General features: G+C 47.8%; 12 protein-coding genes across 12 annotated transcripts; 7 read left to right on the forward strand and 5 right to left on the reverse strand.

Annotated features, from left to right (window-relative positions):
- Positions 1-21: 21 nt before the first annotated feature.
- On the reverse strand, positions 22-989 carry E1B28_001565 (uncharacterized protein). The gene is made up of 2 exons (XM_043147512.1): positions 514-989; positions 22-453 (listed from the first exon to the last, which is right to left on the reverse strand). Exons 1-2 carry the CDS (start codon positions 891-893, stop codon positions 183-185), a joined length of 651 nt encoding a protein of 216 aa, XP_043016222.1. The 5' UTR covers positions 894-989; the 3' UTR covers positions 22-182.
- E1B28_001566 (uncharacterized protein) lies at positions 990-3,692 on the forward strand. Its single transcript, XM_043147513.1, has 10 exons — positions 990-1,391; positions 1,450-1,478; positions 1,531-1,559; positions 1,637-1,844; positions 1,903-2,057; positions 2,108-2,690; positions 2,752-2,849; positions 2,919-3,033; positions 3,088-3,514; positions 3,592-3,692. Exons 1-9 carry the CDS (start codon positions 1,199-1,201, stop codon positions 3,499-3,501), a joined length of 1,824 nt encoding a protein of 607 aa, XP_043016223.1. The 5' UTR covers positions 990-1,198; the 3' UTR covers positions 3,502-3,514; positions 3,592-3,692.
- On the reverse strand, positions 3,619-4,524 carry E1B28_001567 (uncharacterized protein; the record flags this gene model as incomplete). The annotated part of the gene is made up of 5 exons (XM_043147514.1): positions 3,619-3,688; positions 3,742-3,842; positions 3,906-4,115; positions 4,166-4,298; positions 4,367-4,524. 5 exons carry the CDS (start codon positions 4,522-4,524, stop codon positions 3,619-3,621), a joined length of 672 nt encoding a protein of 223 aa, XP_043016224.1.
- A 597-nt stretch (positions 4,525-5,121) lies between these two features.
- Positions 5,122-6,876, forward strand: E1B28_001568 (uncharacterized protein; the record flags this gene model as incomplete). Its single annotated transcript, XM_043147515.1, has 8 exons — positions 5,122-5,265; positions 5,319-5,789; positions 5,845-5,907; positions 5,964-6,131; positions 6,189-6,344; positions 6,401-6,556; positions 6,618-6,789; positions 6,845-6,876. 8 exons carry the CDS (start codon positions 5,122-5,124, stop codon positions 6,874-6,876), a joined length of 1,362 nt encoding a protein of 453 aa, XP_043016225.1.
- An 885-nt stretch (positions 6,877-7,761) lies between these two features.
- Positions 7,762-9,314, forward strand: E1B28_001569 (uncharacterized protein; the record flags this gene model as incomplete). Its single annotated transcript, XM_043147516.1, has 2 exons — positions 7,762-8,505; positions 8,562-9,314. 2 exons carry the CDS (start codon positions 7,762-7,764, stop codon positions 9,312-9,314), a joined length of 1,497 nt encoding a protein of 498 aa, XP_043016226.1.
- A 1,652-nt stretch (positions 9,315-10,966) lies between these two features.
- On the forward strand, positions 10,967-11,459 carry E1B28_001570 (uncharacterized protein; the record flags this gene model as incomplete). Its single annotated transcript, XM_043147517.1, has 4 exons — positions 10,967-11,065; positions 11,118-11,143; positions 11,206-11,253; positions 11,315-11,459. The coding sequence occupies 4 exons, from the start codon at positions 10,967-10,969 to the stop codon at positions 11,457-11,459; spliced, it is 318 nt and encodes a 105-aa protein (XP_043016227.1).
- Positions 11,460-13,344: 1,885 nt separating this feature from the next.
- Positions 13,345-14,458, reverse strand: E1B28_001571 (uncharacterized protein). The gene is made up of 2 exons (XM_043147518.1): positions 13,578-14,458; positions 13,345-13,521 (listed from the first exon to the last, which is right to left on the reverse strand). The coding sequence occupies exon 1, from the start codon at positions 14,414-14,416 to the stop codon at positions 13,610-13,612; it is 807 nt and encodes a 268-aa protein (XP_043016228.1). The 5' UTR covers positions 14,417-14,458; the 3' UTR covers positions 13,345-13,521; positions 13,578-13,609.
- A 148-nt stretch (positions 14,459-14,606) lies between these two features.
- On the forward strand, positions 14,607-15,679 carry E1B28_001572 (uncharacterized protein). The gene is made up of 4 exons (XM_043147519.1): positions 14,607-14,822; positions 14,890-14,969; positions 15,025-15,112; positions 15,162-15,679. The coding sequence occupies exons 1-4, from the start codon at positions 14,684-14,686 to the stop codon at positions 15,476-15,478; spliced, it is 624 nt and encodes a 207-aa protein (XP_043016229.1). The 5' UTR covers positions 14,607-14,683; the 3' UTR covers positions 15,479-15,679.
- A 1,564-nt stretch (positions 15,680-17,243) lies between these two features.
- E1B28_001573 (uncharacterized protein) lies at positions 17,244-18,078 on the reverse strand (the record flags this gene model as incomplete). The annotated part of the gene is made up of 2 exons (XM_043147520.1): positions 17,244-17,789; positions 17,848-18,078. 2 exons carry the CDS (start codon positions 18,076-18,078, stop codon positions 17,244-17,246), a joined length of 777 nt encoding a protein of 258 aa, XP_043016230.1.
- A 382-nt stretch (positions 18,079-18,460) lies between these two features.
- On the reverse strand, positions 18,461-19,734 carry E1B28_001574 (uncharacterized protein; the record flags this gene model as incomplete). The annotated part of the gene is made up of 5 exons (XM_043147521.1): positions 18,461-18,492; positions 18,548-18,664; positions 18,724-19,482; positions 19,539-19,587; positions 19,651-19,734. 5 exons carry the CDS (start codon positions 19,732-19,734, stop codon positions 18,461-18,463), a joined length of 1,041 nt encoding a protein of 346 aa, XP_043016231.1.
- An 888-nt stretch (positions 19,735-20,622) lies between these two features.
- Positions 20,623-23,989, forward strand: EFT1_1 (Elongation factor 2). Its single transcript, XM_043147522.1, has 10 exons — positions 20,623-20,768; positions 20,826-20,839; positions 20,902-20,964; positions 21,021-21,221; positions 21,278-22,623; positions 22,679-23,125; positions 23,183-23,297; positions 23,347-23,574; positions 23,632-23,699; positions 23,762-23,989. The coding sequence occupies exons 1-10, from the start codon at positions 20,764-20,766 to the stop codon at positions 23,801-23,803; spliced, it is 2,529 nt and encodes an 842-aa protein (XP_043016232.1). The 5' UTR covers positions 20,623-20,763; the 3' UTR covers positions 23,804-23,989.
- Positions 23,990-24,191: 202 nt separating this feature from the next.
- Positions 24,192-25,492, forward strand: E1B28_001576 (uncharacterized protein; the record flags this gene model as incomplete). The annotated part of the gene is made up of 3 exons (XM_043147523.1): positions 24,192-24,497; positions 24,555-25,016; positions 25,073-25,492. Exons 1-3 carry the CDS (start codon positions 24,255-24,257, stop codon positions 25,490-25,492), a joined length of 1,125 nt encoding a protein of 374 aa, XP_043016233.1. The 5' UTR covers positions 24,192-24,254.
- Between the last annotated feature and the right edge of the window lie 18 nt (positions 25,493-25,510).

Raw genomic sequence — 25,510 nt, forward strand, 5'->3', positions numbered from 1 at the left:
TACTAATTAGTTTATCGAAGTCCTCAAAGCAAGCTGTCAAATGGGCACTTGAATCACATGCTTGGTTCGGGGGGTATTTAATTGCTGAGATTCTTTAGTATTTGGCACCTGGCAGTACCTGTTCACCCTGTAACAACAACGGGACGCCTCGATCGATACCAAGGAATGCAAATAAATCGATGTCAGAAAAAAGCAGGCAGTCCTCTCATAACACGGTCGACGCTACTACGGAAGTACTCGTTATCTATTCCGTGTGTCTTGGAGTCCATAGTGACGAGAGGATTGCGCACAACGTACTCGAGAAAGGGTCCGACATAAACTCCCCGTAGAGCTAAACGTAGGGATGTTGAATCGGCGAATGGGTCACTGAGTAAAGTGAATTTATAGCCTGAAATAGTTTCAAAGAGAAGGAGTTTGTAGGAAGAAGTTCTATAATTGACGAATTGTTCGTCTCTGAAAGACGACGTGAGAAACAGGAACTAGGACCTGTGAACAGAGAGCTTCAAAGCATACCTTCCCGATATCTTTTTAATCATATTACGAAGTGAAAGGACTACGCCGTAGACGAGTTTGGCTTCCTCATCGAATGAGAGTCCTGTGCTTGAGGTCACGTCAGCGCCGGCAGCAGGTAAGGTTGGTGGAGGCGGTGTTGAACTCGCAGCATCGTTGACTGCCACAACCACACCCGAAGTCGAAGAGAGCGTGTTTCTGGGACTGCTGAACGTAGAAGTAGACGGTTCGGACGCGTTAGGATTGGGTGCTGAGACGGTTTGGGAGACGGCTGGTAAGAGGGTTCCTTCTACTGCAAGTTTTGGGCGACGTGTACGATGCCAATCCTGATAATAAACGCATGTGCAATGTCTGGAGAGAAATATCAACAGCAATAAAAGCATAAGGAGTACAATCTACTCGCCTATCGAATATATAAAAGCTGTAGATTGTCATCGTCTTCTTCCGAAATGGGACTGCCCCCGCTCTGTGAAAGCGCTCACGCGTGCCGCGTCCCTCTTCTTAGATCTCTCAATTGGTGGCCAATCTGAAACCCTTTCACATCAACGCGCAGCATTTGCAACAGGCCCGTGGTTCCCATAGATTCAGTACTGCGCATAGCACCCCGGATCATAAAAAAGCTTGCATGAGCATATGGGTACGATAACTTGAACATTGACAGTTCTCAACTTCTTCTTCTCCCTTCACCATGATTATTTGGACCTATCGGTTCATCAGACGAAAGCTCGCCAAAACCAAGGAGTCAGAGAGTCGGCCAAGCTTGACTTCGCCGGAATCACCGCCCTCTAAACCCAAGGCTAATGCTCAACAATGGAAATTTATGCTCAAGTTAACTATTGCTCTAGCAATACCCATTTTCCTAGAAACATTGGATTATACTGGTCAGCCACTAGTCGACCCCCGTTGCAGGTATTTGTATTCACATTCATGATTCTCCAGTCGTTGCGACTGCTCAAACGAATATCGCCGTGTGTTCCAATCACTTTTTTGCTCTGCTAGCTTTCTAACTCCCTATCCCAGTCCGTATTTAACCGTCTAGATCTTCAAAGGTATAGTGTCTAACCTGTCAAACCTGTGGCTCTTACCTGATCTCAATGCTATCAATTCCCTTGTTTGACGTCCTTAGTTATATTGGTACGCTGTACCTGTTGACCTCGACTGTTTTTCTCCCGCTTTTTGCTTCGATTGCCGATATCTATGGACGACACTTTGCTATGCAAGCCTCACTGGTTTTCTTCATTTTTGGAAGTGCCTTGAGTACCGGGGCTAGAAATATGGAGATGATGTTGGCTGGTCGTGCCGTCGCTGGCATTGGTGCGGCTGGATTGCTCACTGTAAGTTTATCTCGACAACTTTATGTTCTGACACGGCTTTTTCGAACACTTCACTAAGGTTGTACGAGTAATTTTGTCCGATTCGGCGTCTCTCGATGCCAACAACCGTCAGATAGCCGTTTTATTTCTACTGTACTCCATAGGGTACAGCATTGGACCCGTTATTGGTGGCTACTTAGGGGCAGTGTCTTTCCGCTGGATCTTTGCAATCAAGTGGGTTATCTCCTCCAGCTTAAGACGCCGGTTCTCACTGCGACTCGTAGCCTTCCCGCATGTGTTCTGGCAATAGCTCTAACATTTTTGCTCCTGAGAAAGCATTTGAAAAAAGGATTCGTAGTCGAAGATGGACTACAGGCTGGTCAAGCCCTCCCCAATTACTTGACAAAATTCCTAAAGGTCGATTGGATCGGGGCGTTCCTCTTCATTATTGGAGGTATTCTCATCCTTCTTGCTCTGAATTGGGGCTCCACAGAAGAATGGAAAAGTGCTAAAGTTATCGCCTGCTTCGTCGTCGGGGGTTTGATCTTCTTGCCTTGTATGTTCTGGGAATATATCTTAGAGCGGCGTCAAGACAAGGGAATCGCAATGGCAAAGACATCTAGAATCCTATCCGCCTACCCTATGATTCCTACCGACCTCTTCAGGAGTTACGAGATCATCACTGTTCTCGCGGCATCGCTCGCGGGGGGCATGGTCATGATTGTCATGTTCTACTTCGTGGCTATTTTCATGACGATCGTGAACGGATTGGATCCTCGCCGAGCAGGTGTCCAGCTAGTGTACTTTGCGCCCGGCAGTGGCGTTGGTACGTTAATCGCCGTTCAGATGACGCGGTTTTTAAGACAGGCAAGTTCACTCTAAATCCATATGAGCCAAAATACTAACCACATCTCTCTCTTGCACTTAGCCCAAGTATCCGATTATCCTCGGAAGTCTTATCATACCCCTCTCACTTGGTCTCATTTCTATGGGAGTACAGGAGGGCAAGCAAACCTTAGTCAACGTGTGAGTAAAATTCATTGACCACAAAGTCTTGTTGCCCAGATTCGATTGAAAGATTCTAACCCATTATAGATACCTGGCCATATCTGGTGTAGGCTGCGGGTTGACCATCGGTTCGCTGAACATACACGCTCGTTTTTCACAACCGAGTGAGCGCATTGCGATTGTCTCGGCATTGATACTTTTCGTGAGCTATATCTCGTTTCTCTTATTCAAGAGTGGTCTCATTAACGAACAAAAGTCCCGGTCTCTCGGAGGAACCATTGGACTCGCACAGTGCGGTGCTGTACTGAACGCTCGTGTTCGAGCTTATATCTTTCGCGCCATCAGGGATGGGCAAATTTCACCGGCTGCTGCCACTGGCCTGGGTCAATTCAGTGGAAGCATGGGCTCCCTCCAGAGTATCGGGCGACTTCCGCCAGGTGCACAAGATCTAATCAAAGAAGCCTTTCGGGATGGTGTTCGGTGGTGTTTTATATCTCTGATTCCATGGGCTGCAATTGCTTTCTTCCTCACCCTCTTCCTCTCCAATATTCCTCACCAGAAGAAGGCGATAACGGAGGAAGACAATGTGGATCAAAGTAGCGGAAAACATGATTCTGCTGTTCAGCTTGAACCAGACGAGAAGGAGGTTATTGGGTCGAAGGCAGTCTAGTCTCTTTATTTAGGTATCTCTTTCTCTCTTCCTTCCTATTCATGCTTCTCGGTTGTATCCGTTGTCTGACCAGCATCTACCCTACGATAGTCATCGACGGCGCAACCAATTTTCCTGTTACACGAGCCAACCTAGGCATTCTCCTCTTTTCCCATCTTTGAGTAACGAAGGCCATTGCACGACAAACCTATTCATCCATGGTTGTTTTAAGAGAGACTGCGAGTAGTAGGTATCCCTTACCTATCCGCAAGATATCGGAGTAGTTTCCCTGAAATTGAGAACGACTTGACTCTTGCGAATGATTCAACATAGATCACTCGGGGAGCTTCGAGTGCGAGAAGCTGGCCGACCGCCCGGGATTAGTTTATCCCTAAGCTGAAGGTTCTTGAATATTAATTACACACCTTATTCACAACAACCGCAAGACAGAGGATGAAACAAGTTCCGGGACCGTTTACAATCAGTACGTCGGCGAAAGGATTACTTGTGAGGACTGGTAATAGTGTAACATGATAAAGACACTTGAGCAAAGAGAGGAATGCGGTGAACGGTGTTGTGTAAAGTGATTGATGAACCCTTCTTGCCCTTGGTACAACCAGGATGGTGAATTGATTCTAGATGTGTCGCTGGAATCAAGAAAACCCTTGAATACGGTGAGGCTGACCTTCTGACGCTGACCCCTGGTGAATTCCAGATCTCGAGCTTTCTGAACACTAAGCGTATCTCCTTCACTAACGACGTACACCCTCGGCGTGTAACGGTCGAAATCAACTGCGGAAAGTAGATTCAGAGCTTCACTTGTGTGGCCGCCTGGAATTAGCGAAGCGTGAATATAGGTATGTCATCTCTTCGTTTCGAATCGGACTTTCCAGAGCCCAAAAATACTGCAAGTTTCGCGGTGGAGCGGGTTCTCTTGGGACGTTTGGGTTCCCGTGTCAAACTAGGGAGAATTGTGAACAGTCGAATGAAGAGAAGTAGAACAGTCAGGATTGGGTATATGGCTAGTTGCGTGGAGGTCTTCATGCTTAACGCAAAGAGGACGATATAGTCAACGACGGAGTGTAAATTAGAGAGTGAGAGCGTGTGAATCGCGTGGGGTCATAATCGTTTCTTTCGTTCCTCTGCTTCTCTTTCGTTCATACAAACGTTCACAACGACGTGATTCGTTTGCAAACCTCGATGGAATCTCAGGAGTTTGAGGAAGTTCTGAACAATCGAAACGGGTGGATTTGGTGGTATGTTCAACCATCGTCTCCATTGGCCTTCGTTCTCAAATTTCCCTCGAGGTGGCCTACATGTATCACAATATGAAGTAAACTGGTTTCTTCGAAGGAATAACGCAGTGACCATGGGCAGCTAAGTTTGGATAAACGGACACCGTCGTCTTTGTGCCACAGCTCGCCGCCCACGTTGTATCCAATGTTCCGTGACGTGGATAGTTCTTGAAGCAAACCCGGGCTACTCATCGCATAGATCCATTTCGTCTTGCTTAGGTATGCACGTAATGATTGACTCAGACAGATTCGGACTTGCGATGAAGAAGGTTTTGTGGCGTCACGGAATATCTCACGCCTCTTTCGAGGTGTTGAACCTTGTCGAACGCCCACTCACACCATCACCATGAATATGAGCTCTAGCCTCAAAAGATCTACTTCTGACTCTCGCCCTCCTTCACCCCCCAGAAAGAGATTCACGCCTGCTTTCTCGTTTCGGACGCATCTCTCGGAGAGCTCGTTGGCTTCTAAGCAACACTACGATCATCAGGTATGGCGCGTTGAGAACCGGCTGCAACAAATCATACTGATCTATCTCCTCAGACTAGATCAAACATTGTTGATGCAGTGTTAACGCCTGTCTCTGCTCATTCCAGAGAAACAGGAACACCGTTCTATCAATGCGACATGATTGCTATCACCAAAGCGGAGAAGGAAATAGACAGACTCAGAGACGAGTTGTATGTCGCTAACAGGAAACTCGAGGATGAGGAACGCGAATTGGATTCACGTACGAAAACGATATTGAATTTACTCAAGGAAAAGGACGACATGAAGGAGAACTATGAGGCTTTGTTGCGCGAAAAGGAGGCTGCCATTAGTAACCTAACCGCCAGAATCGGGAAAGATTTCCCTTCTAGGGGACACGAAGAGGAGGAAAATCCGCCTCAAGACGAAGATGAGGACAACATATCAATAATCGAGATCACCTCGAGTGACTCACCGCAAGACGATGATTATTTTGAAAGGCATTCTGACGAAGAAAATACCAGTGATAAAGAAGCTACCTCGACGGTATGTCAGATATCGACTCTGCAACTTCGTATTATTGACTGTAACTTTTTTGCAGCCCGTACAAAGACGAAACACGAATGAAACTGTCAGCGCCCGGTTGAGTAATCACCGAAAGAAGGTAAGTTATACAGCAAGCGTCCCGAGTTGTTCGACGTGTCAATAACCCTTTTTCAGCCTGCTCTCGATGCCGTTCTCAAAAGTGCTCGCCATGAGTATGATGCCAGAGTGGTCGCAACCTGTCCATTTCCGAACACCAGCCAGCAAGAGGGTATTGCTAGATCATGTTTGGAGAAAACTGACATCAGTGCGATATACAGTTCTGACAAGTCCTGTCTGCAGAGCGTACGGCATGTCTAGGTCAAGGTTTCGTTAACTGGAATGATTGATTATATTCGCCAGGTCTTCCGGAAAGTCAATAACGTCTGCGGCGAATTGATTCGTTCGAACGTTCGGAAATCTGTCCAGCAGACATACGGTTTCAGCATGTTAAATGGCACCAAAAAGAATGAGTCCTTGTATCGACGACTTGTGGAAGACTATGCTTATGTTTATAAGGTAAAGTTTATCTCTCTATACTCTCTACTAGATACGACTTCCAAATCACATCTCAGGACCCCACCAAACGGACAGGGATTTTTGAAAACTCCATTATTCAGGGTATCCTCAAATTCTTCCTTACACAATCAAACATGAGACCCTTCCTCCTTGCTTCCAACAGCATCTTTAACCCGATACCACGCGAAACTATAGCCTTCATCCTTACATTGGTAAATGACTTTTTAAGATGTCCTCTTTCTAGCTAAGAAGCCCTTTAACTTATCGTTTTAGGTGAAATTCTGCCTTAGTGAGTGGCAGACTGGTGTCCATAAGAAAACCAAGTTCTATCGAATTAAAAATGTCGGGAGCTATGAAAGGCTGCTGAATGTCCTGGAAGGCTGGGAGAAACATCGCCGAGAGAGCTCAATGAAAATCCGGACTAATCTTTATACAATGATATGTGGTGCGTTGTTCTCGGAGCACTCCTGGTTTTCCTTCTTATTTAACTGGACTCACAGCCTGCATTGAAGATGAACCAGTTGAAGTTTGAAGTAACCCCCTGGCACGAACATTTGAGATTGACCAGTCCTCATGCCGTATGAACTTGATTGTATGAAATTGTCCGTTTTTTGCATGTAGGGGTTCAAACGTTCATCGTGGAGTACTATTCTCATCTCTGTCGACATAATCCTCTTTCCTATGGATCAGTCCACCAGTTATGTATGTCAATCTGCGGCGTCTCTCCCCGAATATTGTTGCCTAGCTTTGACAAAGTCTTCCGCCCAATTTATCGAAAGCCGACTGAAGCAGTAAAGGCTCCTTTACTGTTGATTTCTATGTGATCAAGTAAAAAGAGAGCTGTAAAGTTGCAGTCTCACCAAATAGTCAAGCTCAAGCGGAACGAACACGGTAGCACTCTTCTAAGGGGGAAACCCTCGGTGGCTTCAGTACTAAGTAGAGCTTGATCGTTTTGCCCACAACGAAGAGCTGCAACTCCGACAAAACAAGCCCAATCTGCAACTAGAAGTCCGACGCAACCCGAGGCTCTCCCAGTCCGCGCAACTGATTCCACGCCTACAACGCCCACCGTGACACTCAGCCCTCGGAGTTGGGTCACGCCAACCGCGGAGGATGGCCGGAGTACAGCCGACTAGCTGGGTGTTTCGGGTGGTGTATCGGCATACCACACTTGCACTTTTAGGATTACATGACGATGCCGCAGTCGGCGGGTGTGGCTTTGGTTCGATCGGGCACCCCGGCTATAATCGCCCACGGCTTTTCCACCGAGGAGGCAAGCAAATGACCTTGGTTTCCGAAAAACCGGGGACACAAATGCAAGACATTAAGGCGCGGTACGGACTTATAAAAACCCATCTTCCACTCCATTTCCAACTCAAATCCTCCTCTATCTGCACCCGCCCCCCCTGTCATCACAATGTCGATCCCAGTGCAGGAATCCCAACACCATCAAGACCAGCAAGAGTCCAATTACGTGGACTCCGACGCCAGCTCCTCTATATTCAACTTTGACGACGATGAGGACGAGCGTGATCGCGCCGAGCCTTCGTCTCCTTCCTCTTCCTCCTTCGATAAATCCTCCATCGCTCATCTGATCTCTTCCTATGGTTCCTCTTCTTCCACCGCTTGGCTCGAGTTCTCCCGCTACAAGATATGGCAAGCGCCCGCCTCTTTCCGCGCCGAGAACCCCACTTCTACCTTCCTCCCCATCCAAGGGTACATGCAACAAAAACAATACATCTTTGCATGGGGCAACCCTCTCGTCTCCGATCCTTCTCTTCTCGGTCCCACCGCCAAGGCCTTCGTGTCCTGGGCAGTTCATGAACAAAAAGCGAAACCCGTTTGGTGTTGTACCGATCTCGCTCTCGAGACCGTTTTGGCCAACAACGACAAAGAACGTGGACTCGGATGGTCTACGGTCGAGTGTATCCACGAGGAAGTTCTCGATCCAGACCATATCCTGGACCTGACAAGCACAAAGGGGAAGGAGGGTGTCGGTGCAGTTAAGGATTTAAAAAAGAATCTCCGGAGGGCAGAGAGAGCTGGCGTTTCCGTTGAGGAAACCACCAAAAACTGGTCACAGCATGACAGACAGGAAGTCGAGGATGGCCTACTTGAGTGGCGAAGAAGTAAAGGCCTGAAAGGCCTCCAGTTGGCCTCTGTAAGTTGCTCTTTTCTTCAGGTTTTAGATTAGAGGACTTACCGTGTGCCCTACAGACCACTGGACTTCCATGGATAGATGAACAGCACCGTCGATATTTGGTCGCTCGCCATGAGGGCCACATCGTCGGGATTCTGATCCTCACTCCCATTCACGGGCCGTACCAGCCCCCTGCCTCCGAGGTATCACCCGCACCTGCCCTAGCTCCAGTCCGAACCGGATCGCCACTCAAACAGAAACGCAAAATTTTTCTTCCTGCACTAGGGCACCACAAGTCCTCTCCAGAGACATCTCCCGAACGAGGTTCTTCCCGATCTACCTCTTCCTCGGATTCTGAATCTCCCTTTCAATCACCTCTATTCTCTTCCCGTAGTCTCTCCTCATCTTCCTCCTCCCTCGACGCTGATTTCTCTCTTGATATGGCGTCCAAGTCCGTTCCCACCTCGCCTTACTACCTCATTAAAAATGCCATCTCTTTCCCTTCTGGACCCCGAGGCACGTCCGAGCTTCTCATCCACACCTCGCTCGAGCTCCTTCAAAAAGCATCACCCTCACGGCCTCCCAAGGTCACCTTTGGTATAACGGCGTCTGACACGTTTCGCCCAAAAGCTAACCTCTCAGGATGGAAAATTGCGGGGTTGTCGAAGGTGTACTCGAAGGTAGCTGGCACAGCTGGTTTACTGAAACGAGGCGATTTCAGAGCCAAGTTTGATTCTGGAAGGGTGCCGATGTATGTTTGTTATCCTACCACGGAGGGTGGATTTGGGATTGAGGGCGTTAAGGCATTGTTGAAGGTGTTGAAAAAGTGATTGCTTCGTCATGACCATTCGTTACGAGCCTATATCATATATCATTATTTGGTGTTTCTTTTTGTGTATGATATATAATCGCTATCTTACCTGATTGTAACTATTAACGTTCCTGTTTTATATTGTGGTCGCTTCAGGCCTTTGATACCATAGTTCTCTGTTTCGTTCTGTTGCAAAAAAATCTTTCAATTTCGGAACGTGGAAATATGAGCCCCCTCTTACCGTCGCCATATGCCATCTCCAACCATCTTGCACCAAGATCCCGCAACAAAATGGCCACTTCTTCGCTGTCCTCCAAGTCCCCCATATGGTCGTAGTCGGCATGAGATCGGAGAATCTTTTGATGTTAATGAAACTGGAGAGGAAATTTAAACAGAAGGAGGTTCAGGCTATAGGAAACATAGGTGATAGAATAGACCAAGAAGAGACAGACCAATCTTGAACGCGAGACGACGCGAAAGACTTTAAAATTGAATGCACATAGATAAGGTAAGATCTTATCTAGAGTAGTGCATTCTGCGTCACGAACGCACGTACTGCCAGCAGTTCATTTATTATCTAAGTCGCTTCCAGCAAGGTCCCAAAAATTGTTCCACCTATGTGGTGCAAGAAAAGAGTCTTTCGCTGCTTCAAGGCATTAGAACGACTAGGAGATAGAATAACCGGAACTGCAGGACCGTATTTTGTGGGTTTTGCAGTCATTCTGATAACCACCGGCGCAATATGTTTTTGTACGTGTATCTCACTCTCGTCGTCACTCTCAAACAGTGGGGGTCTGATCATTCTCTTAACAGTCGATGTTGTGATGCCTACCTTGCCATTCCCTCTCATAAGTGGGCCGATATGTGTACTCATAGCCCTCAACCTTTTCATGCACTATTATTACGTCTGCACTGTTTCTCCAGGATTCGTTGACGACCCTCCTCGAGAGCCAGCGACAAATATCTTCTGGTCAAGGCCCCGCCCAAACCATAATGGGCGATCATTGACGGAAGGTGTGAGGTGGTCCAATGAATTGCATATCACGAAAGCCACTGTAACTCGCTGTAGGAAATGCGGTCAAATAAAACCCGAGGTGTGTGTTCAAAAAAACCATTTTGTTGATTGTACAAGAAACTTAAATGCTTGGTACCTACTGAGAGGACCCATCATTGCAGGATCTGTAACAAATGTGTCTTGAAGTACGATCATCATTGCCCAGTACGTAGCACTGTTATGAACCCTTGAAGCTACCGCAAACTCATAAAATCTTGACAGTGTGTGTTACCCTTTATTCTAAATTTCTTCAACATTCGCGGGGCTCAACAATGGAATTTTTTGCAGGGATTAATCAGTGTGTGGGGTTGCACAATGAAAGACACTTTGTGATGTTCATGTCAGTCCAATAACCTGGCATATAACGATCTCGAATCTGACATCTGTATCAGGGGATATCTCTGCCTCTCGTCGTTTTGTTTTTGTGTTCTTGGTTATCCCCAATTTTTCGAAGCTCTGGGCCTGTTCACGGTGAGAAACCCCTGCCAAGCCTGTGGCGAACCTCAAATCATCCTTACGAGTTTTATGAGCAGGACGATTGGCGTTATCATGTGCCGGTACTTGCGTATATCCTTCTTTTCATTCTGGCCGGCGTTCTGTTCTTTGCGGTTGGGATCATGTTCTTGTTCCATGTATACAGTGTAGTCAATGGGGAGACGTCGGTTGAAAGTCAGGATCACGACGTATACCGGAAAGTGGCCACTTCAAGGGCAGAGGTATGACATGGTTCGTTCCGGTGTGACTTGTTCAACTGATAACCTTCTTCAGTCTTTTGTGAACTCCTACGATCTGGGGTGGGTATTGACAGAATTTGCGCTTGATCGATTTGGTCATGCTAAGTGGATGCCATGTGTAGACGACTGAAGAATCTTCAGCTATTTTTCAACGTAGGGGAAAATGGATAGTACGCTCTCATCCAGACAGTGTGTGGAAAGCTTCCCGCTCTGACACGCTTTGCTTCCTAGTCCTTTTTACACGCTTTTCATACCGCTTCGGATTATGCCTTACACCGATGGACGGTCGTGGGCTCGTCGACCGGGATTTGATCGTCATCACGGAGTGAGACAAGGAGAGGAATTGACGGACGAGGAGGAAGAGGGGTGGACTTAGCAGATAGGTATAGGTTGCATGACGGCCATGAATACCGGTAAGTTTATTCTAATTTGACCGCATCAAAGCCGTGATGATATGTTGCCGGGGCCATATGAACTCTTCGAAAGACACCACACGTCAGTGGTTGGCTTTGGGAAGATGAATGACTTGAATCCGGCATAACGGTCGCCTGTGGGCGGTTCGACTCTGATTATTTTTTTTACTTTTCGCCCTAGTATCTCTAAATATGTGCTGACTCTTCCCACAGAAACACATATACATCGTATAACTTGTCGTACCAGGCGGAATAGTCACTAGGTGTTCAATTCCGATTATTAGGGCGGAACATGATGCGATAGTTCTGCTAACTCCCTGTACAACGTCTCCGTTTTCCGTCGTGGGGTAAGGATGCTGTATCACTTTCTTCCTCACTACCAAACATCCCCCGCATCCTTCCCCTCACCACCTTTTCAGAAACTCGGACACATAATGGAAGTTCTCAAAGGCGCATCTAAGGTCAGGATCGACAGAAACTTTTCGAATGTTGGAAAGGAGTAACACAGCACGATCCGCAAGGCTATCTTTCATACGCAGACTTCAACGAGGAACCAGACAGTTGGCAAGGACGCGGAAGAATTTCTCAAATGCGTATTATCTTGCGATTACTGTGTGGGTAGTGCCTTAGGCTGAGATACCTCTTAGTTCACCAAAATTGTGGGAGATGATAAATGCAGGGTCCTCCACTGTGAAGTGGTCATCGAATATTTCACTAGTAGGAAACTCGTTCACCCACTGCTTTGAGCACTCAGGTTCCCTGATCGTCGTGAAAAAGCTAAACATGTCGATATCGTACCCAATCACCACCAAGTTGTCTTGACTTGGACGAGTTCCGCAACCGCTGTCGCGGAGAATCCTGGTCGAGAATATTGATGCCAGATGGAACCACCAGGTAAGGAAATGACGAAAACTATTCCGGGTGTATTTATAGGCTTTTTCAAGCGGCGTCGAGTGTTTATGCTCACGATCGCGAGGAAACCAGAACAAGGTGAGGAATTGAGTCCTCGTTCTCGCCTCTGCGTGGCAACCCAGTGTCTTGTGGCTTGTTCAAGTAGGCGCGAAGCGTTCGCTACTGGGAGCACTAGTTGGCCGATGCGTTCGATGGCAATTTGGCTGCTAATACCTCGCGTTGGTCCTCAAAAGGCGACGAGCGGACACTTGCTCAATTTCTGGTTTAGTGTTTGGACGTCCTAATCCAACTGTACATCGCTGTAGCAACGCATGATTCAGAACTCCAAATATAGGGTCCTCGGTTCACCTTCTTCCTTGGACCGTAAAATATGGCTCACACCGGGGACGCCGAGAAGTTACATCCGTACCACGGACGGACGGAGGGATTGGATAACGGAGGAGACGGGAGGACAAATTCGAAGATCACCGGCCCTGGAGAGAATACTACTCGAGACCGAAATCCACATATGTACATACGTACTTGGGAGTGTAAACAACCCAGAGTACTTGTTACTAGACTAGAAGGGTTTGGTGGCGGCAACACATAAGTACTCATGTGCAGCAGCACAGCAGCTCCAGTGTTTCTCCCGCGACAGTTCATGCTGAATGCCACCCCAAATCAACCTTGCGAGTGAAATCCACTCACGACCATACGACACCCCTTGTGGCGCAACGCGGATACCTTGATCTTCGAGACCATATTGCATGTTCGGTTGTCCTCTGTACCCGATACCCGAAGCACGTCAAACATAAATCACGGACTACTTGGTCCAAGGACAATAAACTCAGCCAGGTAGAGAAGAGTGAGGCAAGTTTACCGAGGTTTGACGTTCCCTATTCAATGTTGAGAGAGAAAGTGTGGATCTTGGGCGCTAAAAATCCCATACTGGCGAAAGAATACACGTGAAAAATCGAGGTAGTTCACAGAAAATATTGTACAGGGTTGAGTAAGTAAAAGCACATATTAGTGTGTACAAGGAGATCCTGGAGACTGTTTCGTCCGTAAGTTATGGTTCAAGGTCAAGTGTACAAAGGGGTCATTGGGTTTTCTTTTCTGTCATTTGTCGTCTTCCTGCAAAGAATATATTAGGAACACAAGTATGAAAACAAGAGTCGGCGAAGACTTACGTCGAAGAAGAAAGTTGCTGCGTCAAGCATCACTACGAGGAATGTTTAATTCCAGCCACCTCCTCAAGTCGTAGCACCTCTTGCCGAAGCGCATCCCGACCTTCTTCCAGCCATCGACAGTACTCCACCGCTCGGAACAAGACCCCGCTTTTCCCTTTGTTTGTCCCTTTCCCCCTACTACCGCTACCCTTCGGCCTGCCTCGGGTGGGCATTCCCAGAGCCATTCCGGGGGCAGAACCGGCAGGAGATAGCAAGGATATTAGTTGCGCATAGCCCTCGCGAATTGCGTTCCTCCGTTTCTGCTCTGACTGGATATGATTCAAACGTTTTTGAGGGGTAGAAAGGAGAGGTTTCGTGCGCGTTCCGCGTTTCGATGTTGTTGAAAGATCAGCAGCAGGATCTGGCGATGCGGCTGGCGGAGATGTGGTAGAGGAGTCCGAGACTGTACTCGGAGCTTGACTTATGCCTCGTGATGATGTTTCAGATGTCGGTGAGTGTATTGTGGCTCTAGAAGATGCAGAGCGAGTAGAACGTCTGGGCTTATTGGAAACTGATGGCTCCGGAGCGGTATTGAGATGTGGATTGGAATAAGGGGTGGATGGAGGTAGATGTAACGGTGATGAGGAAGAACAATGATTCTGGAAGAAGGGATCTATGGGTTCCGAGTCCCAAATGCCGGTATCGAAACCCTCCAAGAAGTTGAAGATATCTGTGGTTTCGTTTTCGGTGAAGAGCTCGCTCGATGGTGGAATTCGAGGAGGATTTGAAAATAAAGAAGGGAGCTGAGGGTTAAAGGTAAATTCGAAATCAGAGTAGGGGACTGGTGGTTGGAGAGACATGTTGATGATGGAGGAAGAGCAAAGAGATGTCTGGCCCTTATAGTAAAAGCTTGGATCAGGCTGTTACCGGCAGATGTGTTTGAGTTACCGGACTGTGTGTGGCTGTGTTGACGGCAACGTTGGTCGTGTTTGGCCCCGTTTGGCCCGACCGCCCGCTGAACGGCTGCTCCGATCTGCTCCGTCGTCTCTTGTCCGCTTCTTTTCCCGTCTCGGACTCCTCCCAACGGTCCTCCCCACCGAGTGCCCCGCTCCGCCGCAGAAAATAATATGTCAGACGAGTCCGGTGCAATTCAGGACAACTCGATCGACACCCAGAAACTTCAACAGCAACTTGCTCAGGACTCTCATCTCGTCCAACAGTCGCCAGGTTCCTCAGCTGCTCCTGCAGATCCCCCCTCCAGGAAACGTATGTCGCCATGGTTCTCTATTCCTGCAGGTTTCCATCAACACTTATCATCGCTTTTTTTTCACAGCCAAAGCTCCTTCGGTTCGCCGTGCTTGCGTAGCATGTCATACAGGGAAAACCAGATGTAGCGAGGTTCTGCCTTGCCAGGTCTGTTGCTGTTTGCAACAGAAACACCAACATTGACTCACGTTCTTACTCACAGAGTTGTATCAAACGTGGGTTGAGTGCAACTTGCAGTTATCCTGACCCAGAGGGTGGTCCAAACAACGATCACTCTCATCAAAACTCTGGTACGCATTATCAGCCTCTCTCTAGGTAACATATCTCACCGGTTTCTAGCCAGTGCCTCAACCAGTGTTCCCAACTTTGCACCACCCATGTACGCCGCGGCTCCCAACTTGAATCAGCAACATTACTTTGATTATAACGGCCAATACACTGGCGCTTCCTCGTCCTCTTTCCGCCCTGCCAAACGCCCGCGTAATTTGACCGATGAAGAGGCCGCAGCTATTACTCGCAACTTCAGTCGAGGTGATTTCTTCGTCGGAAGCAGCGCTCCTGTTCGCATTGATCCTCGTCTGCCTGTTCGTCTCACATTGGGTGAAGGCGACCATGTACACTTTACCGTGGGTGAAAACCTCACCAGTATGGTATAACGCAAAATGTTAGAATTATTTTGATCGATTCCTTGTTTGTTTGTTTTCTTGTCTTTTTCCTTGTAAAACTACACTCTCCGGGCTTTCGAAGTATTTAATGTTTCGAACGATGTTTTATATGCATGTACCTTTTCTTCCGCCGAGGCCTGAATGTTAATTTATTTACACTGACATTACACTCTGGACCTACTGAGATCCATCGCGCTGTCGTCAAAGCGCCTTTCAATACATGCGACATACAGACGGAAACGATGATGAACACAACCTTTTTGAGCTAAAGGACTTATGATCTGAAAAAGGTTGTTATCACCGCCAACCAAGATACACTACACTTTGTAGCAACCCGGGCTGAGTTTCAGACTCCGTTCGGCGCCATTCGGTCAAATCTGTCAGATTGAGAACCACAGCTTGGAGCCCCAAAGCCTACGGCTTCAGAGCTACGGTACGCCGGGATATGTGGATCCAACATGGACCGGATCAAAGATTACACCGCCAGTGGTTCAGAGTGCTAAGCAGTAGTGTATACACATAGCGGGTCGTTGCGGGAGGCTTGTCTCAACCTCCGTTTTTCCGAGCACAAATTACCTGTGGCTGTTACGAGGACAGCGTCAACGACGAGTATCGAGGTGAAGATTTAGCCGTCGGAGGTCTTGGAAACGGTTAGTCGTCTCGTAACTGAGCAAAGGGGTACAGAAAGTCCAATCCGGCGGATCCCCAGTTGTACAAATCGATCTGGTGTCCATGACGAAGTGGTATTGATACACTATATATTTGAGTGATACGAGGGTCAGAATTTTCTCGTTGCTAACCAGGTCAGACATCGGGATCGTAGTAGGGCGAGGTTGCATTGTCCATCTCATAAGCAGGGTCTGTAGTTGAAGACGTGCTCATTAACATAGATGGACACACTCCACCCTGCGAATTTGTTCCATTACCAGGGGTTAGAAGGCGAAGGCGACTGCGACGCATTGAGCAAAGAGCCACAAGCAGCCGGAAAGTAAGAGATTGTACATCGATTTACATCGATCTTTCGCCTCCCTTAATGTTGAAAATGGTCCCGGTTGACGATCTGCGGGCCCCAACGAAGATCGAATTGCATGACAAACAGGTACCCACACCGTCTTTACTCTTGACTCTCCGAAGATGGTGATCATGGCGTATTGCGCTCTTTCTCCCCATCTCTTTATATTGTCCGCAATGAGTGGGGAGGATGAGGGGGACGGGAATGCTAGAGAAGGCCATAAGCTTTCATATTTTCTGTTGTGGCTTGTTTTCCGACGCTCAAGCGCTTGACAAAAACATGAATATTGAAGGCCGGATAATCGAACAGAAGTTGGATAAAGAATGATTAGAAAAATAATACAAGTCCTGCCGACAAGTGGCTTGAGTAGAACTTGGTAAATGACCAAGGAATGTAAGACCATCCTTTGTGCGAGCGTTTAAAGGTGAGATTATGGAGCTGAGGCGGTGAGTGAAGCTGCACGGAAGGCTGCCGTGTTTGTGTGTTCCCGGTCTCTTGTAAGTTACGGATGTGAAGCAGAGCTGACAGCAAGAACGTACCGCAACGTTCCAGTGTCAGACCTTGGTATTTTGTCATGCAAGGTCCTGATAAGCACGCCACAGAGTTGCATTGCTTTGAGTAGACGGGTATAGACGGCAAGGATAAGCGATTTTGATTTTGGCAGTCTCCAAGCACAGAGAACGAAGAGAGTAGCAGAATAATTCGGGATTAATGTTGCCTGGATGCCTCCAGTATTCGATGAGTTCAGCGTAAACTGATCCGTGCCCTCTGACACCCAAAAACCCCATTAAACACCAAAACCTCCTCCCTGTCCTTCAAATTCTCCTTCTTCAATGTTCCCTCCCTATCTTCCTTAATTTTGCGTTCCTCCAACAGTTTCCTCCTCATGATACCCTCGAGACACCCAGTCTCTTTCGCGGGCGTCAACCAACCGTAAGGCGATCGATAAAATGCGATGTTTGCGATGGACGTTTCCGTTATTAGACCTTGTTCGTTAAACAAAATCACGTCTACCGGGTCCGTATAGGATTTTAAACCAGCACGCGCACGAGCAGCGTCATAGTGTGGCCTCTGCGTTGTTTTGGTGGAAGTGAAGATGGAGGAGGGAGTTGGTAAAGTGTCAAGAGTTAGACTGATGGTACCGGAGTTTTGAACACCAAAAGAATCCGAGTTCGCATCATCTTGAGGCGGTGGAAGGAAGTATGCCTCGGATAATGGGTCCAACTTCAAAGGAGGGATGGGAGAAGTAGTGATACTCAGCTCGCCAGTTGAAGAGAGCGTGATACGGAGCTAGGGAGAAGAGATTTCCGACTCGAATATGTCTCTGAGAGTGATACAAGAATTGTACCTTGAGTGCCAGGCCGTCTTTCGCTTTCGTTGCCTTGACAGCTTGAAGACACTTTTCCTTCAGCTCGGAAAAGGCTAGAGAGACACTCCACCCATGTCGTTCGGCGCCGTCCAGAAGGCGATCATGATGGTAAGGCAGTTGGAGAAAAGGAGAGGGAGTGTCATGGTCGTTATTCCACCCTAGTGACAGTAGAGATGTATCGTAGCTTATCGAGGAAAGGAGCTGATACATATGGATCCCTTCTGCAGGCTGCAGCTGCTTGGTAACATGGTCAGTCTCACCTACAAAGCTTTCGCGGTCCAGCTTCTAGCAATTGATTATCTCATAATTACCAACTGGAGTAAAAGGTATCATGCAGATATAGATAGGGGAAAGGGGTACGGAGAAAGCACAGCGAGGAGAAAGAGGAAAAACCGCGAGTCATAAAGAACAACACGAGGAGAAGAGGTAGCCAACATGCACGAGTGTAAGAGAAACGTCGCCGCCGACGAAGCCGCGGTAGGGTGAAATTGTCCCGGCATAGTGGGGAGAAGCGGAGAGTAGGAGTAGAAGGACGAGAAACGTAAAGATTCGTCATAATGGATAAGGAAAGATATACAAGAACAGTGGAACGTTATATGATTTGCAGATAATTGGACGGCGCAACTGTTACAAGAGGATATCAGAGAGCGTAAGCTAAAGATGAGATAATGTCACTCACTTCCGGCAGCTCCATCACCTTTTCTCGCATGCCACCATTTTCCTTGCTTGTCCACGATATCCAAGATCTCATTTTTGGTGAAAGATATCTCATTTGGATCATCAGGCGACGCGGTGTCTATAGAAAAAAATCAATTGAATAGCCGCTTTCAAATGTGGCTCCAACATGAAACTTACACGCATATAGCGCTTTGGCTTTATAGGTAACCGTTTCTGCTCCTGGGGAAGACGATTGTTCGGGTAAGGGTGCTCCAGGCTGAACGCCAGTACCCACACCTGCCATCAACGGGGATCCTGGTCCTGGCGCGTCGGTCATCGACGCAGCACCACCGCTTGTAGGGGCATTGTGAGTGCTTACAGCTCCGAGACTCCTTGTAGCCGCATCAGCGGTACTACCGCCACCAAAACTGTTCTGGCTCCTAACCCCCGGGCTCATAGCACCCATTCCGGGGCTCAATCCGCCACCAACCATACCAGGACCACTTATTGTATTTCCATAATTCATATCTTTGGAAGATATTCCACCTCCTGAGGCGTAACCGCCTGTCGCGTAACCATTGTTTGTAGACATATTATGCATAGACGACTGTGGACGAACTCGACGACGACGAGAAGGAGGTGTTAGGCCGCCAGTGCCCAAGTAGTTGAAGATGTGAAGGAACAATGAATCGTCTTCGGATGTGAAGTACAGAAGCCATATAATGTCGACCATTGAGAGGATGAGCCAGCCGACGGACATTGCTTCAAGAGCACCGAGACTGCTATAGATACCAGCTTGAACACCTTGAACGGCGAAGACAACTGCAATAGCGCCAAAGACGGATATTTGAAGACGGTGCATGGCAATAGAGTCGGTTGCGAGGGTGTACAGAACACCCGCAATGAAGAATAGCTGGAGGAAGATTGCGAACCACAGTACATTTACGCTCCCTCGGGCTGATGGGGCTCTTGTTAAAGCGGTTTGTGGTATGGAACAGATGATGAGAACGTACCTTGAGCTTCAGATATGGCCTGACCGATGAACGCAATAAACCATGACAACTAATCAAAGTGAAAATGGATAAAATCCGGACGAGCTCGGAAAATGGAACGAACGGGACGTACGACAGCAAGAACAGTGGTCAAAAGAAATAGATAATGAGTGACGATTGGAGTGAAATCAAAGCCCTCATTGCCACGGGGAGGCATGGTGGTAGAATATGGTGAGAGTGTCGTTTAAACTTTTTCGAGGGCGAACTCCCGTGACAAGCATCACAAAAGTGACGTCGCTCGCCGCTCGCTTGTCCAGTTCACAGCTTCAAAGCCTGAAAATATTCGAGCGTAAATGCAATCATGATGCAGCGGGATATCCATCTTCGCTTGTAAACCGCTGGTAGAAGACAGAATACGCCAATGCTGTAGGGCTCTTGCATATCCATGGTACAACAATTTCGGAAGTAGACCCGTTGCAGGCGCGAGTCTTTAACTTGCTTTGACTTGCCTGAAGTAAAAATACCAAAGCTCTTGTCCGTCCACCTCTCACGCTTAGTGTATCTTGTGTATCAAAGGCGCTAATTACAAGGATAAGGACTCCAGCCTTGATCATGATTCATGCGCGAGTTGGCCACCAAGGTTAGAGTCGAGTAGTCCTTATCCTTACAAGAAGGTTCGGGTTCGGAATGAGTACTTCAGTACTTGGGTGGTTGCAAATAAGCTTAGTGTAATTTCGTCTTCCTCCGACTTGAACAGTGAGCCCTGGACCTGAGATGAGCACCCCACCCCACCTTGACACCGACAGGGTTTCCCAGAGATGATATGACCGATCATCCATCATTTAAAGCTCAGGCCACTAGATTGTAAACACATTCCAATGTATGAATCGGAGTGTAGACTTTCAACGTTCAGCATTGGAAGAACTTATGGTTTCCGGAACGACCACACTCAACGTGTGCCGGCGTACATAGATTCGGCACGTGGATTCCTTTTTTTTACGACTCAAATACGAGGTCGAGATGCAAAAGGGTGCCGGGTCCGGCAACCCGCGCCAAGTCACGTTGTCGAAGCCGAACCTGCCCTAAATACGATCGATAAGGCTTTGGACAGTTCAACGCTTTTGATCCTCCTCCACTTAACAGTCCCCAGGGCTTCTCTCCTCCCTGTCGCGACTGTACATCTTCTCAGCTCTCCTGAGTTCTTGGTTTTCCTTTTCTGTATTCCTCTCTGTAAAATCAAGTCACCATGGTGTAAGTTTCGTTCGATTTCTTTTTTCCTCATTGGCTGATCAAAAATTTTCATGCCAGTAACTTCACCGTAGGCAAGTCGTAGAGGAAGTTAGCATGCTAGATATGGCCTAACTCGATCCTTCTATTTCTTCAGACCAGATTCGTGGCCTTATGGACCGGCCCACCAACATTCGTAACATGAGTGTCATCGCTCACGGTGAGTCTCTTATGTCTTCTCCTAGGTCAGACCAGACCTGTTCATTCTCTTCTCAGTCGATCACGGAAAATCTACACTGACCGATTCGCTGGTTTCGAAGGCTGGTATCATTGCTAGCGCAAAAGCTGGTGATGTGCGATTCACTGACACAAGAGAAGACGAAAAAGAACGTGGTATCACCATCAAATCAACAGCCATCTCCATGTACTTCGAGGTCCAGAAGGAAGAAGTCGATGCAATTAAGCAAAAGACAGTCGGTGCGTTTTCAGACATTGATCTATCCGCTTGTTGGTACTGATATGCGATCGCTTAGGAAATGAATTCTTGATCAACTTGATCGACTCTCCCGGCCATGTCGACTTCTCCTCCGAAGTCACTGCTGCCCTCCGTGTCACCGATGGTGCCCTCGTCGTTGTTGACTGTGTTGAAGGTGTTTGTGTACAAACAGAAACCGTCCTTCGTCAAGCTCTGACGGAACGTATCAAACCCGTCGTCATCATCAATAAGGTCGACCGTGCCTTGCTCGAATTGCAGGTCAACAAGGAAGCCCTTTACCAATCCTTCCAGCGTACCATTGAGAGTGTGAATGTTATCGTTTCCACTTACCATGACCCTGCCCTCGGTGACGTCCAGGTTTACCCTGACAAGGGTACCGTCGCTTTCGGTTCTGGTCTCCACGGATGGGCCTTCTCCTTGCGTCAATTCGCCTCCCGATATGCGAAGAAGTTCGGTGTTGACAAGGAAAAGATGATGGACAAACTGTGGGGAGACAATTTCTTCAACCCTGCCACTCGCAAATGGTCTACCAAGAGCACAGATGCTGATGGCAAGCCTCTAGAACGTGCCTTCAACACGTTCGTTCTTGACCCCATCTTCAAAATTTTCGATGCCGTTATGAACTACAAGAAGGACGCCATCGGCCCCATGCTCGAGAAGCTTGAAATTAAGCTTGCTCAGGATGAGCGCGACCTTGAAGGAAAGGCCCTGCTTAAGGTCGTTATGCGTAAATTCTTGCCCGCCGGTGACTCCCTCTTGGAAATGATTGTTATCAACCTCCCCTCTCCGGCCACTGCTCAAAAATACCGTGTCGAGACCCTCTACGAAGGTCCTATGGATGACGAGTCCGCCATCGGTATTCGTGACTGTGACCCCAAAGGCCCGCTCGTTCTTTACATCTCCAAGATGGTACCGACTTCAGATAAAGGTCGTTTCTACGCCTTCGGTCGTGTCTTCTCTGGTACTGTTCGTTCCGGACCCAAAATTCGTATTCAGGGTCCCAACTACATTCCCGGAAAGAAAGATGACCTCTTCGTCAAGTCTATCCAGCGTACCGTGCTCATGATGGGTCGTTACATTGAGCCCATCGAGGACTGCCCCGCTGGTAACATTGTTGGTCTCGTCGGTATCGATCAATTCTTGTTGAAGAGCGGTACTCTCACCACCTCGGAAACCGCGCACAACATGAGGGTCATGAGGTTCTCCGTCTCTCCCGTCGTGCAGGTCGCCGTTGAAGTCAAGAACGCTGCCGATCTTCCCAAGCTCGTCGAAGGTCTTAAGCGTCTCTCCAAGTCCGACCCTTGTGTCCAGACATCGATGTCGGATACTGGTGAGCACATTGTCGCTGGTGCCGGTGAGCTTCACTTGGAAATTTGCTTGAAGGTGAGCATATTGAGCATCGTATGTTATGAGAATGAAGCTCCAACATTTCGTTCAGGACCTCCAAGACGATCACGCTGGTGTTCCCCTCAAGATCTCCGACCCAGTTGTTCCCTACCGTGAGACCGTCAAAGCGGAGTCTTCGATTGTCGCTCTCTCGAAATCGCAGAACAAGCATAATCGTCTCTACGCCAAGGCTATGCCTCTTGAAGATGAACTCGCCAAGGCCATTGAGGAGGGCAAGGTTAACGCTCGTGACGATTTCAAGGCTCGTGCGCGTATCCTCGCCGATGAGTTCGGATGGGATGTCACTGACGCCAGGAAAATTTGGTGTTTCGGTCCTGACACTACGGGTCCCAATCTGTTGGTCGATGTTACAAAGGGTGTTCAGTACTTGAACGAGATCAAGGATTCTTGCGTTGCTGCATTCCAGTGGGCTACTAAGGAAGGTGTCTGCGCTGAAGAGAATATGCGTAGTGTTCGCATCAATGTCCTCGATGTTACTGTAAGTAGTGATATGATTTCTGGTTCTGCTGTAACCAACGCCACCCTCTCTATTTAGCTGCACGCTGATGCCATTCACCGTGGTGGAGGGCAGATCATTCCTACATGCCGTCGTGTTTGCTACGCTGCTTGCTTGCTTGCCACCCCTGGTCTCCAGGAACCTATCTTCTTGGGTATGTATTACTTCCGTCTCCTTTACCTTTAGCTCACGGAAATCTACAGTCGAGATTCAGTGTCCCGAAAACGCCATCGGTGGTATCTACTCTTGCTTGAACAAACGTCGTGGACAAGTTTTCTCTGAGGAGCAGAGGCCCGGAACACCCATGTTCACTGTCAAGGCCTACCTCCCTGTCTCTGAATCTTTCGGCTTCAACGGTGAACTCCGATCACATACTGCCGGACAGGCCTTCCCTCAATGTGTTTTCAACCACTGGGAGTTGGTGCCTGGATGTGAGTTTTAATGGATATCATTCTGCATTCGATTATCTGACAGTCTTGTCATTCTAGCTCCTCTTGACAAGGGCAGTAAGATTGAGGAAGTCGTCACCAAAATCCGTACTCGTAAGGGTCTCAAGGTTCGGAGATTTGACTATCCTCCATGTTTGAGTTATTTTACTCACTCTATCCCTTTCTGTAGCCTGAGATTCCTTCTCTTGATACCTACTATGACAAGCTGTAGATTTCTTTCACGCTTCGGTTGGAGTTATCAACGTGAGAAGCTAAATGTGCCATCAAGGTGTAGTAATGTTACAACAAGAAGTCCGTACTTTTTTTCTCTGTCACGAATATATTTCGTAGCCTACCTTATTGAGAGGCTGTGACGTCTTGACCAGTATTCAAACCTCAAACTTGACTGTTCAACCGAAAATGCCACAAGAACCGACTCACTATCGTACATGACCTATAGGCGAATACTAAGAGATATGCATGAACGAACGTTGGACGTTCCTAATACCAGGTGTTTACTACGTTATAGGCCTCAGGCCTGTTGTGCGCTGTGTCTGCCAATCACTTCGCCGGACCACAACTGTATGTAAACGGCCCGATAAAGCAAGTTACTTTAACGACCACGAGATATCTGATATCTTAAATAACGTCAGACAGGCTCTCTACATCAATCTCTGCTCGACATGACAACTACAGAGAAAGACCTCGCCAAAGTTTCAGACTTGCGAGAGTATCTTGAAAACACTCCGTTTGCTGCTGAAGAGATTGTTATGTTCTCTGATGGTATTGTGAACTTTGCATTTCGAATCAAGCTCAAAACACCATACGACGGGCGATCGACGATGGTTGTAAAGCATGCGAAGCCGTATATGGCCAAGTTGTTGGATCAAGATAATAATAACATCCCTTTCGATTTGGAAAGGCAGGTAAGCATCATACTTTATCGCGCGTAATCTGGGCATGTCATTCTAAGCTATGCATAGAGATACGAGGTTGAAGCCCTCAACCACGTCCACGCATTGATTCCTCCAGACTCCCTTGTCACCGTTCCTCGAGTGAACCATTTTGATGAAAAGGAGAATGTCATTATCATGGACGACTGTGGGACAGACTCTGTTACGCTCAAAAAGTTTATGATCGATGGACGGTGCACACCTGCGCTAGCAGAGAAAATCGGGGATGCTTTAGGAAGTTTCTTGGGTGGACTTCACCATACATGGGGCAAGAATGGCATTGCTCGTTTGATGGAAACACTGCGAGAACACAAACAAGGTAAGGAGGTCTGTGTTTGGGCTGTGTATGGGAGGTTAGGTTCGACAATCAGAGGAGAGGATCCGACTCTCAACATATCAGAAAATCCACCTGAAGTTGGAGAAACAGAATTTAAACGGATGGAGGAGATTGGAAAGGAGATTTCAGCTGATATGCTATCTGAAGAAGAAGATGTCGGTTTGTTCCCGGGACTCGATAGAATTTTGACTAACATTTTTCTTCTCTCCAGCTCGTCATGGGTGATTTCTGGCCCGGAAATGTACTTATTGATCTCGCTGACGGTGGCTCCGATATCAACCGCATGTTTGTTATTGATTGGGAGTTGGCAAAGCCTGGCCTTCAAGCTTTAGACATCGGCGAGTTCTGCGCTGAGGTCGACCTCATTCGCCGATTCCATGCATCGAGCGCGACTGTTTGCTCGAGGATGATAGCTTCCTTCTATCGTTCGTATTCAAACCTGGATGTCAAGAAAGACGTTGCGCTGTATCAGACTGCCCTCGCTCACTGGGGAGCCCATCTGACCGTCTGGACATCGCAGGGGAAATGGGGGGGTGTAGAGGAAACCCGAATTGTAATCACGGACGGTGTTAAACTTTTAGTAGAGGGATACGAGTGCCCAGGAGATGAAATAGAAAGGAGATACCAGTAGGACGAATTTGAAATCTAA

This window comes from Marasmius oreades, chromosome 1, assembly GCF_018924745.1.
Source record: "Marasmius oreades isolate 03SP1 chromosome 1, whole genome shotgun sequence".
Lineage (NCBI taxonomy): Eukaryota > Fungi > Basidiomycota > Agaricomycetes > Agaricales > Marasmiaceae > Marasmius > Marasmius oreades.

Excerpts from the sequence above, each read along its gene's own strand:
- E1B28_001565 (XM_043147512.1), bottom strand. The coding sequence starts at position 893 with ATGCTTTTATTGCTGTTGATATTTCTCTCCAGACATTGCACATGCGTT. Across the intron at positions 454-513 it reads ATTAAAAAGATATCGGGAAG|AGACGAACAATTCGTCAATT; the intron begins GTATGCTTTGAA and ends GTCGTCTTTCAG.
- E1B28_001566 (XM_043147513.1), top strand. The coding sequence starts at position 1,199 with ATGATTATTTGGACCTATCGGTTCATCAGACGAAAGCTCGCCAAAACC. Across the intron at positions 2,691-2,751 it reads TGACGCGGTTTTTAAGACAG|CCCAAGTATCCGATTATCCT; the intron begins GCAAGTTCACTC and ends TCTTGCACTTAG. Across the intron at positions 3,034-3,087 it reads TCTCGGCATTGATACTTTTC|TCCCGGTCTCTCGGAGGAAC; the intron begins GTGAGCTATATC and ends AACGAACAAAAG.
- E1B28_001571 (XM_043147518.1), bottom strand. The coding sequence starts at position 14,416 with ATGTCTCTCCAACCACCAGTCCCCTACTCTGATTTCGAATTTACCTTT.
- E1B28_001572 (XM_043147519.1), top strand. The coding sequence starts at position 14,684 with ATGTCAGACGAGTCCGGTGCAATTCAGGACAACTCGATCGACACCCAG. Across the intron at positions 14,823-14,889 it reads AGATCCCCCCTCCAGGAAAC|CCAAAGCTCCTTCGGTTCGC; the intron begins GTATGTCGCCAT and ends TTTTTTTCACAG. Across the intron at positions 14,970-15,024 it reads GCGAGGTTCTGCCTTGCCAG|AGTTGTATCAAACGTGGGTT; the intron begins GTCTGTTGCTGT and ends TCTTACTCACAG.
- EFT1_1 (XM_043147522.1), top strand. Across the intron at positions 23,126-23,182 it reads TCAATGTCCTCGATGTTACT|CTGCACGCTGATGCCATTCA; the intron begins GTAAGTAGTGAT and ends CTCTCTATTTAG. Across the intron at positions 23,575-23,631 it reads CTGGGAGTTGGTGCCTGGAT|CTCCTCTTGACAAGGGCAGT; the intron begins GTGAGTTTTAAT and ends TTGTCATTCTAG.